At 36.6% G+C, this 12,776-nt stretch overlaps 2 protein-coding genes across 4 annotated transcripts; both read left to right on the top strand.

Moving 5' to 3' along the window:
* Positions 1 to 33: 33 nt before the first annotated feature.
* Positions 34 to 1,014, top strand: LOC111790857 (calcium load-activated calcium channel). The gene has a single exon (XM_023671960.1). The coding sequence runs from the start codon at positions 192 to 194 to the stop codon at positions 771 to 773; it is 582 nt and encodes a 193-aa protein (XP_023527728.1). The 5' UTR covers positions 34 to 191; the 3' UTR covers positions 774 to 1,014.
* A 2,372-nt stretch (positions 1,015 to 3,386) lies between these two features.
* LOC111790855 lies at positions 3,387 to 12,776 on the top strand. Of its 3 annotated transcripts, none has more exons than XM_023671959.1 (15): positions 3,387 to 3,623; positions 3,867 to 3,936; positions 5,587 to 5,688; positions 6,051 to 6,192; positions 6,281 to 6,542; positions 6,638 to 6,897; positions 8,185 to 8,338; positions 8,585 to 8,694; positions 8,808 to 8,895; positions 9,166 to 9,492; positions 9,593 to 9,658; positions 10,573 to 11,144; positions 11,493 to 11,601; positions 11,708 to 11,887; positions 12,095 to 12,776. In XM_023671959.1, exons 5-15 carry the CDS (start codon positions 6,375 to 6,377, stop codon positions 12,269 to 12,271), a joined length of 2,211 nt encoding a protein of 736 aa, XP_023527727.1. In that variant the 5' UTR covers positions 3,387 to 3,623; positions 3,867 to 3,936; positions 5,587 to 5,688; positions 6,051 to 6,192; positions 6,281 to 6,374; the 3' UTR covers positions 12,272 to 12,776. The 3 variants fall into 3 exon arrangements, with proteins under 3 accessions (XP_023527727.1, XP_023527726.1, XP_023527725.1); XM_023671958.1 differs by having other exon boundaries at positions 3,388 to 3,623; positions 6,051 to 6,189; positions 9,593 to 9,667; XM_023671957.1 differs by having other exon boundaries at positions 3,388 to 3,623; positions 9,593 to 9,667.

Below are 12,776 nucleotides of genomic sequence, written 5' to 3'. Positions count from 1 at the left end.
TACAATCTCAATTTCAATTTCAACAAGAAGACGAACAAATTTGATAATAAATCAGTCAAATTTGATATTTTTATTCGGAGGAACATCATTCAGATTCAGCCCAGTTACTACTTTGGATCCAAATCCAGTTCTCCACACAAATTCATCGCACTTTCCCTCGGATTCCCTCATTTTCTCTTCCAACTCCGGCGATGGCCACAATCCCCCTCTTTTCCTCCTTCCGATATTCCGACAGCCTCACGGTGGTCGGAATCTCTGTCTGCACTGCCGTCATCTGCGAGGCCATCTCATGGATTCTCATCTACCGCACCAACTCCTACAAAACCCTTCGATCCTCCATCGACAAGGCCGCCAAAAAGCTCGAGACCATGAAGACCGACACCTCCAAAATCAACGTCAAGAAATCGAAGACCAAGAAGATCGATCGCGTCGAGACCAGTCTTAAGGAATCGAGCCGCGACCTCTCGCTTTTCAAGTTTAAATCCGGCGCCGTTGTTGCTCTTGTTCTGTTCGTCGTCTTTGGATTGCTCAATTCGCTCTTCGAGGGCAAGGTTGTTGCCAAATTGCCGTTCAAGCCTTTTGGGCTTGTGATGAAAATGAGTCACCGAGGGTTACTCGGTGACGATCCTACCGATTGCGCCATGGCGTTCTTGTACTTCCTCTGTTCGATTAGCATTCGGACCAATCTCCAGAAGTTCTTGGGATTCTCGCCACCGAGAGGCGCCGGTGCCGCCGCCGGCTTGTTCCCGATGCCAGATCCTAAGACGAACTGATTTAGGTCAGGCTTGGATCAAATTATTTCACCTTTTCCCCCATTTCGATTATGAATTCTGATAAAAACTTGATTTGATCTGGTTAGGCTTACTTTTACTAGGGTTCTATCTGTTAATTAGTGAGTTCCGGACTTAGTATAGCTTTGATTCTAATCTCCACTTGCATTCTTGATTAGATTTGGAAATAATACTATCTTCTTTTGGATCAATATAAGCTTCTGATCTTTTAAATTTTGTTCAATGATTCTATTGCCTTGGTCATGACAGTGAGATTGAACTGTGTGTTTTGCTGGCTGTTCATCAAAATGTTCTTAGCTACGCTACCATTTTTGAAAGCTTTGATTTCGTTCAATGATCTATTGCATTACTTTTCTGTTTGAGCTTCTTACTATACCAAACATTTTTCCATTTCATAAACTAGATGGCCTTAAGGTTTCTTCATTTAGCATGTAATTCCTCCTCTTCTGCACCCATAGAACATTATCCTTGCACCATCCATCATTCTCATAAGAAATGTAAGAGTTTCAAAGCTTTAGTGTCTTCTATAACGCTGGTATAACCAGCTACCGTTTAATGATAGATGAGTCATATGCCTTCGACCAAGAAGTCAGAGATTTGAATCACTCCACGTGTTGTAGAACTAAGAATCGTGACTATGTAATAGCTTTAAGGACAATTGATTGAGTTGAAGAGGTTAAATCAAAATATTGTTTTTTGGGTGGAACTTGTGGATGGTACTGCCGACTTTGATTAGCTAACTTTAGCATAGTTCATCACCGACTTTGATTAGCTAACGGTTTTGAGTATAGTAGGCTAACTTTAGCATAGTTGACCTTGATTAGTTAATGGTTTTGAGCATAGTAGACCAACTTTAGCATAGTTCATGGCCGACTTTGATTAGCTAACGGTTTTGAGTATAATAGGCCAACTTTAGTATAGTTCATTGCCGACTTTGATTAGCTAACGGTCTTGGGTATAGTAGGCCAACTTTAGCATAGTTCATCTAGATCGACCAAGAGGTTAGAGAGTTATTTTTTTTTTTTGAAAGGAAACAATTTGGTCGATTACATGAAATGTTCAAAGGGGAGAATCCATCAAATAGAGATTACAAAGGAACTTCTCCAGCTGATATAAGAGAGTTATAATTGTTTACACCAATAGATAGCCAAGAAACAAAGATCCATCCTTGTTCAAAGATTCTTGGGTTCCTTTCACTTCAAATGGACCAAATTGTAGAACGAACCTTTCTGTGTTGCTCGAAAGGGAGATCTACGAGTAATAAGCACAACCAATTTATGAGATCCCACCTCGGTTGGAGAGAAGAACGAAATATTTCTTCTAAGAACGTAGAAACCTCTCCGTAGCAGACACATTTTAAAACCTGGAGGGTAAGTCCGGCAGAGAAAACCTAAAGATGACAATATCTGCTAGTGGCGAGCTTGGACTGTTACACAATCCAATCCAAAACGTCTTTAGAAAGATTTTAGCGTCTCTAGAAAGGTTTTAGGGTGATGGGTGTGAGGGAAATGATTGACATTCAAAGGGAAACTTGCAACTGTTCTACAATATTGTGTAGAAGTTTTCTATCTGCTGCATCTACAGCTTCTTTTCTGTGTTGTTTCTAATGTCATTACTGCTAGCATATTCATTGTTGAAGTGATCATTTCTGATAATTTATGGGTTCAATTCTGTATTTATAACTGGTCGAGCAAACTAAACCAATATAACGGTTGATATTCGGTTAAATTACCAAGTTCGATCTCTTTCAGGTTTATGTGGAATAGGTATATGAACTTTAAAACGTTTTTAATAGATTTTTAAACTTTCAATTCTGGATCTAATAGGACATTGACTTATTTGACATTTTAAAATTCATGAACCTATTAAGCACAAGTTTAAACGCTCGGAGATTTATTTAATATTTTTTTAAAGTTCAAGGTCTTATTAGATGCGAACATAAAAGTTCAAAATCGAAATTTTAATTTTATGTATTGTGAATTCAAATTCAAGACGTGTTGTTCAACGTGAAAAAATTTAAATTATTTTGTTTTTGAGTTCGACTTGCACCCCTAATTCTGACACTTTGAGAGTGAAAAACAAAAATTATATACAAAGGCCTCTCATTTGATAGTCATCTTGTCGTTTTTTAAATTATAAGTAATTAAAAATATTAAAAAAAAACAAAATTCTTTTTTTTTTTCTTTTCAAAAACTCATTTTTCTTTGAACAATAAAAATTGGAATTCAAATTGCAATTTGATGAAATTGTTTTATTTTGAAAGTTTAAACTTTTTTTTTTTACTTTTAAAAATATTATTGAAAATTTAAAAGTTTAAATGTATTTTTGAAATAAAGTATTTTTTTTTATTAATTTAACTAATTTAAATCATATTTCCAATCAGTCAATTCACGTGGAGGACGTTGAGTAATTATTTTTTAAAGATTGGGTCAAAATTGTTAATTTTAAAAATTGAAGGACAAAGTAGAAATATATGATGGGCTAAAAGTGTAAAAATTAAATAATTTAGGTAAAAAACAAAATTAATGCGAAGTCGAGGGAGTATTTATTAATTTATAAAAATTTGCGAGGTAAACGGTAGGAAGCAAACCCCTTGACTGTAACTTTTGTGTTAAATAGCAGATACTGGTAAACCCGCTATCCGTCTCAAAACTCGGAACAACGCTGCCGCCTGAAGGAATTCCAGAAGAAAATTTGATCTTTCCCAGTCTCTCAACTACAATTTCACACCCGCGGTCTCTATTTATCTATCTATCTATCTATCTATCAATCTCTCCTCACAGAATCCCCAGCTTCGTTGCGATTTCTTTCGTATGGGTGTTGCCCGATTCGGTAAATCTCCTGTCTTTTTTCCTTTTTCCTAATTTGTTTTGAAGTTTTATTGTGTCAATTTCCCACCAATTTCTTCTAAAATGTATCCCCAAGACGTCTGAATTTCTGAGGAGTGAGATTCTAGGGCACAATTTGAATTGTGGGTTGTTATCGCTTAAAGAAATCATGCTTTGTTAGATTACACTACGAAGCTTTATGGATCATATGTGCTTGAATATAATATTTGTACACGAATTTTCACAGTGCTATGGACCGCAAGGACAAAGCAACGGCTTCCTTGCTCAAGCGTGTTCTAGTTACTTGTGCGTCTCAGGTATGTGATTCTTTTATAGGCAATTCTATAAATTCAATGAGATATGGTCGTTGGAGTGCCATTTTTTTTTGTTAGAATCATAACCTTGGTTGAGGATCGGCTTCTTGCCCCTTAGCCTAGGTATACCTATTTTTGACGATGCATTTGGTTCATATAAGAAAGAAGTATGAATCTATGTTTAATAGCAAAAATTTGGGGTCTTGACTATTGGTTATTTTATCTACAATTGCCAAAAATTCGTTGGGGAGGTTCATTTATTTATTTATTTATTTTCAATTTTTATTGTGTGTGCACTAATTGAACAGCTTATATATGCATATATACATACATTGGTATAGCCATGTGTGTTTATATATATATATATATATATATATATATATATATATATATATAATCTCTTTGCCTTTGGGCTTGGTAGATTCACTTATTTACTCCCTCCCAAAAGAAAAAGGGAAATTGAAGTTGGGAAATTTGTATAGGCATGTATGATTTCCATTTGAGACCAAAACTGCAACTCATAACAGGGTTCAAAGATGGAATTCCAGGTTATGCCTTTTCCCTAGTTGACATGCTTTGTAAAACCACTAGTTGAAGTTCTTTAGGCACACACTTTTGTAGTTACACCATTTTTTTAATAAGGAATTCCACATTCTTTGCGAAATATGAAAGAAAACAAGAGGANAAAAAAAAAAAAAAAAAAAAAAAAAAAAAAAAAAAAAAAAAAAAAAAACAGCCTGAGAAAGGGTGGCTCAATGACTAGCTATACGAAAAAGGATTCCAATCCAAAAGAATAAAACCTAGCACATTGTTACGAACCTCTTTGACTACGGGAGCCCAAAAAGACATTTCAAGCCTCAGTAGGATCAAACCTCCTCACTCGATATCTCTACCTCCTAGAGGTCCTGTTATTCTGTTCAATCAAACGCCCTAAAGGATTTTAAAGAAAGTACCCCTCCACAATAACTGCCCCTTATCTCGAAAGGGCAGGAACAGAAGGACTTATGAATGATGGACACACAATCCCTTTGTTAGGGGCATTTTTGTTTAATCCCCTTGTTAGGCAAGGTGTTTTTTCCCCTATTTAATATCTTTGTTTCTTATATTAAGGAAATACATTTCATGAATTTGAAGTGTTGATTAGTAGCTAACATGTTGTACTGCAATCTGATTGTTTTCAACCTGCATGCTTGCTGCTTCTAGAAAGTCTTGTTTTGTTTGTTATTTTCTCATGTTCAGGTTAGACTATGTATAGCTTCACCGACTCGTGAGACAATCTCTTAAATAGTGGTCATCACTATTTAAACCCACAAGCTCATAAGCTCTAAAGGACTTGGGTTTATAGTTTTTACTCTTCTGATCGCTTTGGCCAACCCATGGTAGTTTGCTTCTTGAAAGTTTTAAGTTCCAATATCTGCAACATATGGTTGATACTATTTGGTGGCTTTGTGTTTATGGAACTGTTAAAAACTTCAAAAAAAAAAACAATTTTTATTTTTCGAATTGTGATTTAGATGATTTAGGAAAGTAAGAGAACATGGACCAGGGGCCATTTATTATTGAGGTCCCATGTATGCTTTATTATTTATTTATTTATTATTAAAAAAATTAAAATTAAAATTGATTTATTTATTTATTTTTTTGTTTGTGTAGGCAAAACAATATGGGGGTTGTGTTGCTGCGAAGGTTCCAAAAGTTGAACGTGATATGTGTTTGAAAGAATTTATTGCACTAAAATCTTGCATGCAAAATACGGTATTTATCAATATTCAATTCCTTTTTTAACAAATATGAGGAAACAAAGTTTCTTATAAAAAAAAGAAGAAAAAGAAAAAAGGAATATGTATGAGGAATCAAATAACTGTAACGCCCGATTGGTAAGAGTTTTGGTTTTGGTTTTCTGTTTTTTAAAATTGTGCTATTTACCATATTTTTATTTGTTTTCTAATCTAATTTCAAAATTGTTTTTGAAACCGTAGTCAAATTTAAAAACTAGAAATAATTTGGCCAAGATCACAAGAGTGTTTTATATACAAGTGAAAATAAATAAATAAAAGAACATAGTTGTGCATCGTTTCTATAAGCATAATTTCTAATCAAATGGTTGTTGGATTCAGCTTCGGGGGAAATCATAAGCATCATTGCTTCATTGAAGAAAATATTAAAATGATGGGAGAAATTTTCCTTTGTCCTTGGCTTTACCTTGGGAGTATAGCAATCGGAGAAATTTTCTACATTCACGACATTGAAGCAAATGTGGTATTAACCTTCTTATAAAGATCTACTGGAACATTTGCACATGTTTTCTGCTTTCCTAATGTCATTAATTTTTTTTTTCCTTTTTTAGTGAGGTTTGAGTGAATAAGCTTAATTTGGGTTGCATAAGTTGCTTGGTTCCACTTTCAAAAGCTTTCTTCAAGGTTAAGAGGTGACTTGATAAAATGTCTGGAAGACCGTCGAGATTACAACCCAATGCTGGTCTAAGCAAATCCAGTGCTCTTTCACATGCTTATATACAATATCCGCCCTTAAGATGTAGCGTTCCTGGACCAGGGGGATTGTTTTTTGATGATGGAAATAAGTTACTGATCTGCCCAACCGTGGATCAGGTAATAGATCTTGAGCTGCTTTATGCACTTGTTCTGAAAGTACATCTGGCGCTTATAAACCTGTTTTGACAATGTTTCTTTTGTTTTTCATATAGATCTTCTCATGGAAAACTGTTCCGTTTAATCCTGCTGTCACTTATACTGCTGATGCTGTTATGGAAGGGCCGATTTTATCTATTCGGTATTCCTTGGACTTAAAGATTATTGCAATACAAAGATCAAGTCACGAGATACAGTTTTTAGTCAGAGAAACAGGCGAAACTTTTAGTCAGAGTTGTAGACCAGAGTCAGAGAGCATTCTGGGATTTTTTTGGACTGATTGTCCCTTGTGCAATATAGTATTTGTGAAAACCAGGTAAGAGCAGATTTTAAGGCCGTTTCAAGTTTATGAGTGAAAATTGGAATCACTTCAAGACATAATTTGCAGGGGAAACCTAATATCATTAGACAAACTTTATCTTTGTGATTGTGTGGGAGATTTTGGAAAGGTTAGAAAGCGAACAATTTTTGGAGGAATAGGCAATGGGATAGGTGAGGTATCTAAAGGTTTCTAATAAATAGACCATGGTTGTTAAACTAAAAAGGGCATACAAAATGGGCATGAAGGAATTTGTATGATCTGATTTTGGAGGTTAATGGTTGGACGTCCATAGTTTTTTTGGCTCCAAAAACATTATAAATAAAAACTAGTTCTTCCCTAGTCTCTTGATCTTGCCACATCTAGTTTCTCTAGGATACCTTTGTTCTTTTTTTATTTTTTTAATCGAAGAAACAAAACTTTTCCTTCATGGTTTGAAAAGCTAAAGTAGAAAATTATAAAACTTCAAGGATACCTTGGTTGAATTGTCAATCTAAGAGAATTATCCTACTAAGGATGAGGTTGATGGTTATTTTTAACTTGGGTTATGCTCATGTGTTGATTTGGAAACTTCGGAGAGAACGAAACAAAACGGTTTTTTGAAGATAAGCATTGGAGTCTTAGACACAAGGAGTCTTTTTTTGTAGCATTGGACGCTTGTGAGATCCCATGTCGATTGGAGAGGGGAACGAAACATTATTTATAAGAATGTGGAAACCTCTCCCTAACAAACACATTTTAAAAATCTTGAGGGGACCCTTTGAAGGAAAAACCTAAAGAAGATAATATCTACTAGTGGTGGGCTTGTGCTGTCACAAATGGTATCGAGCTAGACACTGGACAGTGTGCTAGCGAGGACGCTGGCCCCCAAGGGGGGTGGATTGTGAGATCCCACAATGGTTGGAGAGGGGAATGAAGCATTTCTTATAAAGGTGTGGAAACCTCTCCCTAGCAGATGCGTTTTAAAAACCTTGAGGGGGAAGTCCTTGAAGGAAAAGCTCAAAGAGGACAATATCTGCTAGGTGGTGGGCTTGGGTTGTTACAACGCTACTTGCCCCTTTACCCCTACGCTTAGCAAACAAAAAAAAACTTGGGCATGTCAGTGCCCTTTATTCATTTTTGTATTATGATTGGAGTTTGACATAGCTTTCAAAATGCAGTATCATTTGATCCACTTGTTATTTTGCTGCTTTCTTTTTTTTATTATCGAGGATTTAGAGGGTGCTGTCAGTAATTTTTGCATGTAGATATTTTTTTTTTGGCTAAGATGAAGTTTTCTTGCAGCGGACTGGATTTGTTTGCTTATAAGTCTGATTCAAAGTCCCTCCACTTGGTGGAGTCAAAGAAATTGAATGTGAGCTGGTATGCCTACACGCATGAAAGTCGATTGGTGCTTATGGCTTCTGGGATGCAGTGCAAAACTTTCCATGGATTTCAGGTGCAAATTTTGAATACGAGGATAAACTCCCCAAAGAGTGTTCAAGTTTGTAATTACTATAATCACTGTTCTCTTACAGCCTACATATTGATTAAATTAAATGTAATAATTGATATATACATGTTCTAATTTTTGTTATATTCTGTGTTTATCTTGTTGCTATTTTATGTAAATTATGCTAGATTTTCAATTACCAAACTTGAATATATGCTCATTGTCTGACTTGGATGCCCTTTTCTTGTTTAGCTTTCAGCAGCAGGGATTGTTCGCTTGCCTAAGTTTGAGATGGCGATGGCAAAATCTGATGCTAACAGCAAGCCTGTCCTAGCTGTAGAGGACATCTTTATTATCACTGTGTAGGGGACTCTGTCAATTTGCTCCTTTTATCTTTTTACATTTTTTGAGAAATTTATTTTATTTCTAATCAAATTTAAAACTCATATATGCATATTTTCTTAACCTTTGTCAGCTATGGAAGAATATATTGCTTGCAAGTGGATAGAATTTCAATGCTACTTCATACCTACCGGTTCTATCGTGATGCTGTTGTGCAACAGGTATATGTTTAAAAAAATTATGCATGTAGATTGATTTTTTTTTATCCGTGAATAGGCTTTACCATGCAGTAGTCTGTCAGAAGTCTTATTATGATGTCTGTCAGGTTTCAATTCAAGTTCTAGTTCTCTATAGGTGTTGTGGTTCAAACGGGATCAAGCTCTGCTGTACAATAATCAGGCTTCATATCTACTCTAGATTTCTAAGTTACCACTTTGGCATCAATTTTCGACCGAGGATTTGTTATACTTTGTAGTCACTGTTTTCTGCAGGGTTCTTTACCAATCTACTCGAGCTGGATTGCTGTGAGCGTGGTTGACAATGTGTTGCTTGTCCATCAAGTAGATGCAAAAGTAGTAATTCTTTATGACATTTTTGCTGATTCGAGGGCGCCCATATCTGCCCCACTTCCTTTGTTGCTAAGGGGTTTTCCTCGACCCAATATTGATGTCCAAAGTAGTAAGCAAGATAATGCCAGTTTAGAAGCTGATCAACCTGATGAAGCAATTGTCTATGGGGATGGTTGGAAATTTCTTGTCCCTGACCTGATTTGTGATCACGTCAACAAATTAGTGTGGAAGATACATATTGACTTAGAGGTTGGGTTGAATTTATTTTATTATTTATTATTTATTATTTATTATTTTTTCTCCCCTTTTCTAAAAAATTTTAGGCACTGAAGTTCTTTTTTTGTGGCAGGCAATCGCTTCCAGTAGCTCAGAAGTGTCATCACTTCTAGAATTCTTGCAGCGACGGAAATTGGAGGTTAGCAAGGTAGAGCTTTAATTTCATGATTGGGTCTGCGGATTTGTGCTTCAAATACAAGAGTTCCTTTTTGTTCTGAATTGTTTCCCTTTTTTCCCCCATAAGAAACTTCAAAACTTCTATAAACAAATAGAAGAGAGAACAGCCTAACGGGCTTTTTAGCATCAAAACAGCTCTCTAGTCGGTATTTATGGGTTTAGGGTTTAGGGTTTAGGGCTTTTTAGCAATATCCACCCGAGGCCTTCCTTTGGCCGATTCATTAGTTGCCTTTGGTAACAAGCTGGACTCCCTTAGACCACAGTTAGGTAGCTTCTATGGTTTTCCTTCATAGATGGTCTTCCTCTCAAGCGTATCTCCATAGCCACTTTATCAAAAACGGGTCGAGTTCTTCTCCCTCAAACCTCCAAGCTGAGTGGGAAGAGAGGATCAGTCCCAATTCACTAGATTATTTACAGGCTTATAGGAACCACCAGACTGAATAAAATCTCTCATAAAAAAATTATGCTCTTGGTTGATAAATGGTAATAATGTAAATATCACAAACACCAATAGTAACCTTTATTGATAATATAAAAAGGTATCACATCTCACTTCAGACATTCAAGAGGTCTGAAAGCTCTCCCAAAACCCCAAATAATTTCAAGATGATTTCCTTCTCATTTATTTGGTTGTTAAGTACTTATATTCACAACTGAGCAACTCCCTCTTAAGAATAAGACTTAACACAAACCATTTCTCTCTTTCATCTACCCATACCCTGAGCAGACACTGCCTTCCCTTTACTGTTTTTTTCTCCTAACGTAGGTTTCATATGGTGTGCTGGCTATTAGTATGCTGTGGCTCTCAAGTTTTTTTGGTGCATGTAACTAGTATTTCTTTGCTTGATCGATTAAATAATTCCTGCTGATCTTCAGGCTAAACAGCTGTGCTTGACCTTGACAAGAACTATGATTCTGGAGCACAGGCCGGTGGCCACTGTTGCTAAGGCTATAGATGTTCTAGTCTCATCATATACCCTCTCAAGCAAAGTAGATCCCAGCGTCAAAGAATCAAAAACTGACAGGTCGCAGTCAGTTGTGCCTCAAGTTAGTGGTTCTGGCCCTGTACCTGGTGGTAATACCCGTGATTCAACTGCTGGAATGGAAAGTGAAGCTCCTCACAGAACTTCAATATTTCCGTCTTCAGATTCCGAGGGGAATGCTGATGTTGATCAACTATATACAGGAAACCATCATTCTATAGTTGACCAGGAAAGATGGAGAGGCACAATAAGTTCTACGGACATTCAGGCATCATCTTCACAATACCAACATCTTGGACCAGGATGTAACCGGTTGAATGACGATGTATCTGATGAAGGGTCTCTGGTTTTGTCACCAGCTATCTCACCTGATGAGATGTACAGCTTTGTGTTCGCTCCCATTGAGGAAGAGATAGTCGGAGATCCTTCTTACTTGCTGGCCATAATTATCGAGTTCCTCCGCCGGTATGCTATATTCTTTCAATTTAAAAGTGATTTGAACTCGCTAGTAGAATCAGCTAAATGGGCTGCATTCTGATTGCAGCATGCCAGTTTCTCACACGCGTTCAATATGATATGATTGTGCGTTCAAAAGTTTATCTTCATTCTGCATTCTTTTTAAAGTAGTGCTAGCAGCTTGATCATTTCTTCGTTTAACTCTTTGTTGATACTTGCTGTGATAGAGAAATATAGCCTATGCATGGAGAAGTTCTAATTATAGGTTTCAAGAAATATAGCCTTGATCACTGCTTTATATTCTTGCGTCAACCATAAGCTATGTTCATTTGGTTTCACTCTTTCTCCCATTTGTAGGATTAATATGGAAAAGATCAAAGTAAACCCAAACATCTATGTTTTGACTATCCAAATTTTGGCTCGCAATGAACGATACACAGAAATTGGATTATTTGTGCAGCAAAAGGTATTGAATCTTTTCTTACATGGTCTTCCTTAATGAAATTGTGGCCCTAGAAGTGAGAGTGCCACAAATGAATCTATTAGTTAGAGGTATTTTTTTCTTTTAACAGATTCTAGAACCTTCTAAAGAGGTTGCTTTGCAATTGCTGGAGTCTGGTCGCCATAATCTTCAGACAAGGAAACTGGGTCTAGATATGCTCAGGCAGCTTTCTCTACATCATGATTATGTGTCTCTGCTCGTGCAGGATGGATATTACCTTGAAGCATTGCGTTATGCTCGTAAGTTTAAGGTAATTTCTTCGATATCTCAAAAAATGCCGAGCCTTCGTTATGCTTGTGCAGTGGGATTTGGTCCATTTAAATGTAGAGTGTCTATAGAGATTTGAACCTTCCGTCTTAAGAAAAGAAGTATATGTCAACTACCGTAGAGTTATGTTCATGTTGGCGATTTAGTCTATATATTGGTTTTGGAATGACTTTCCGAAAATGTGATGCAGGTTGACACTGTCCGGCCTTCATTGTTTCTTCAAGCCGCTTTTGCGACCAATGACACGCAACATTTGGCAGCAGTTTTGAGATTCCTGTCAGATTTAACTCCTGGTTTCAAAAACACCTCAGATTACAGTAGGTACCATCACATTCTCACTGAAATGAGCTCTGGTGCTTCTGCTTGAGATTTTCGAGAACTAGTCGTCATAGGGATCGAGCAGCGAATGTCGAGGAAGCTGTAGGCCTTTTTGAGATGGAAATGTCTGATGTTGGTATCAACAACCTGAGATAGATGGCCACACCCTCCCTAGAAACCAAGGAAGAAAATAGGTGAAGTAGTGAAGATGGTGGAAAAGGGAGAGTATAGATAGGAGTATTGAGATAGATAATGGGCACCCCCTCCCCCACAAGAAAGGGACGAAAATAATTAAGTCGACTATGATTTAAAGTAGGTTGCCTTCGTCACCTTCATCTCGCCTGGCTCGCAAGGTATCCCTTCCCGTAGGATTTCAAACCTTGCCTCGTTCTGGTGATATGCTATCTTTCCCCTCTTTCCTTCTTTTTCAAGTTAAGGGTGAGTCTGATGACCTTTTCATATTGAATCACACTCATCAAACTTTACGTGTTTATGGTTCATATTGTAATTTTTTTTTATTGGTATAATAGATGAACTGATAAATTCAACGTCTT

Source organism: Cucurbita pepo, chromosome LG03 (assembly GCF_002806865.2).
Source record: "Cucurbita pepo subsp. pepo cultivar mu-cu-16 chromosome LG03, ASM280686v2, whole genome shotgun sequence".
NCBI lineage: Eukaryota > Viridiplantae > Streptophyta > Magnoliopsida > Cucurbitales > Cucurbitaceae > Cucurbita > Cucurbita pepo.
Note: the sequence above shows the minus strand (reverse complement) of the source record. Positions and strands in the feature narration are given on the sequence as shown.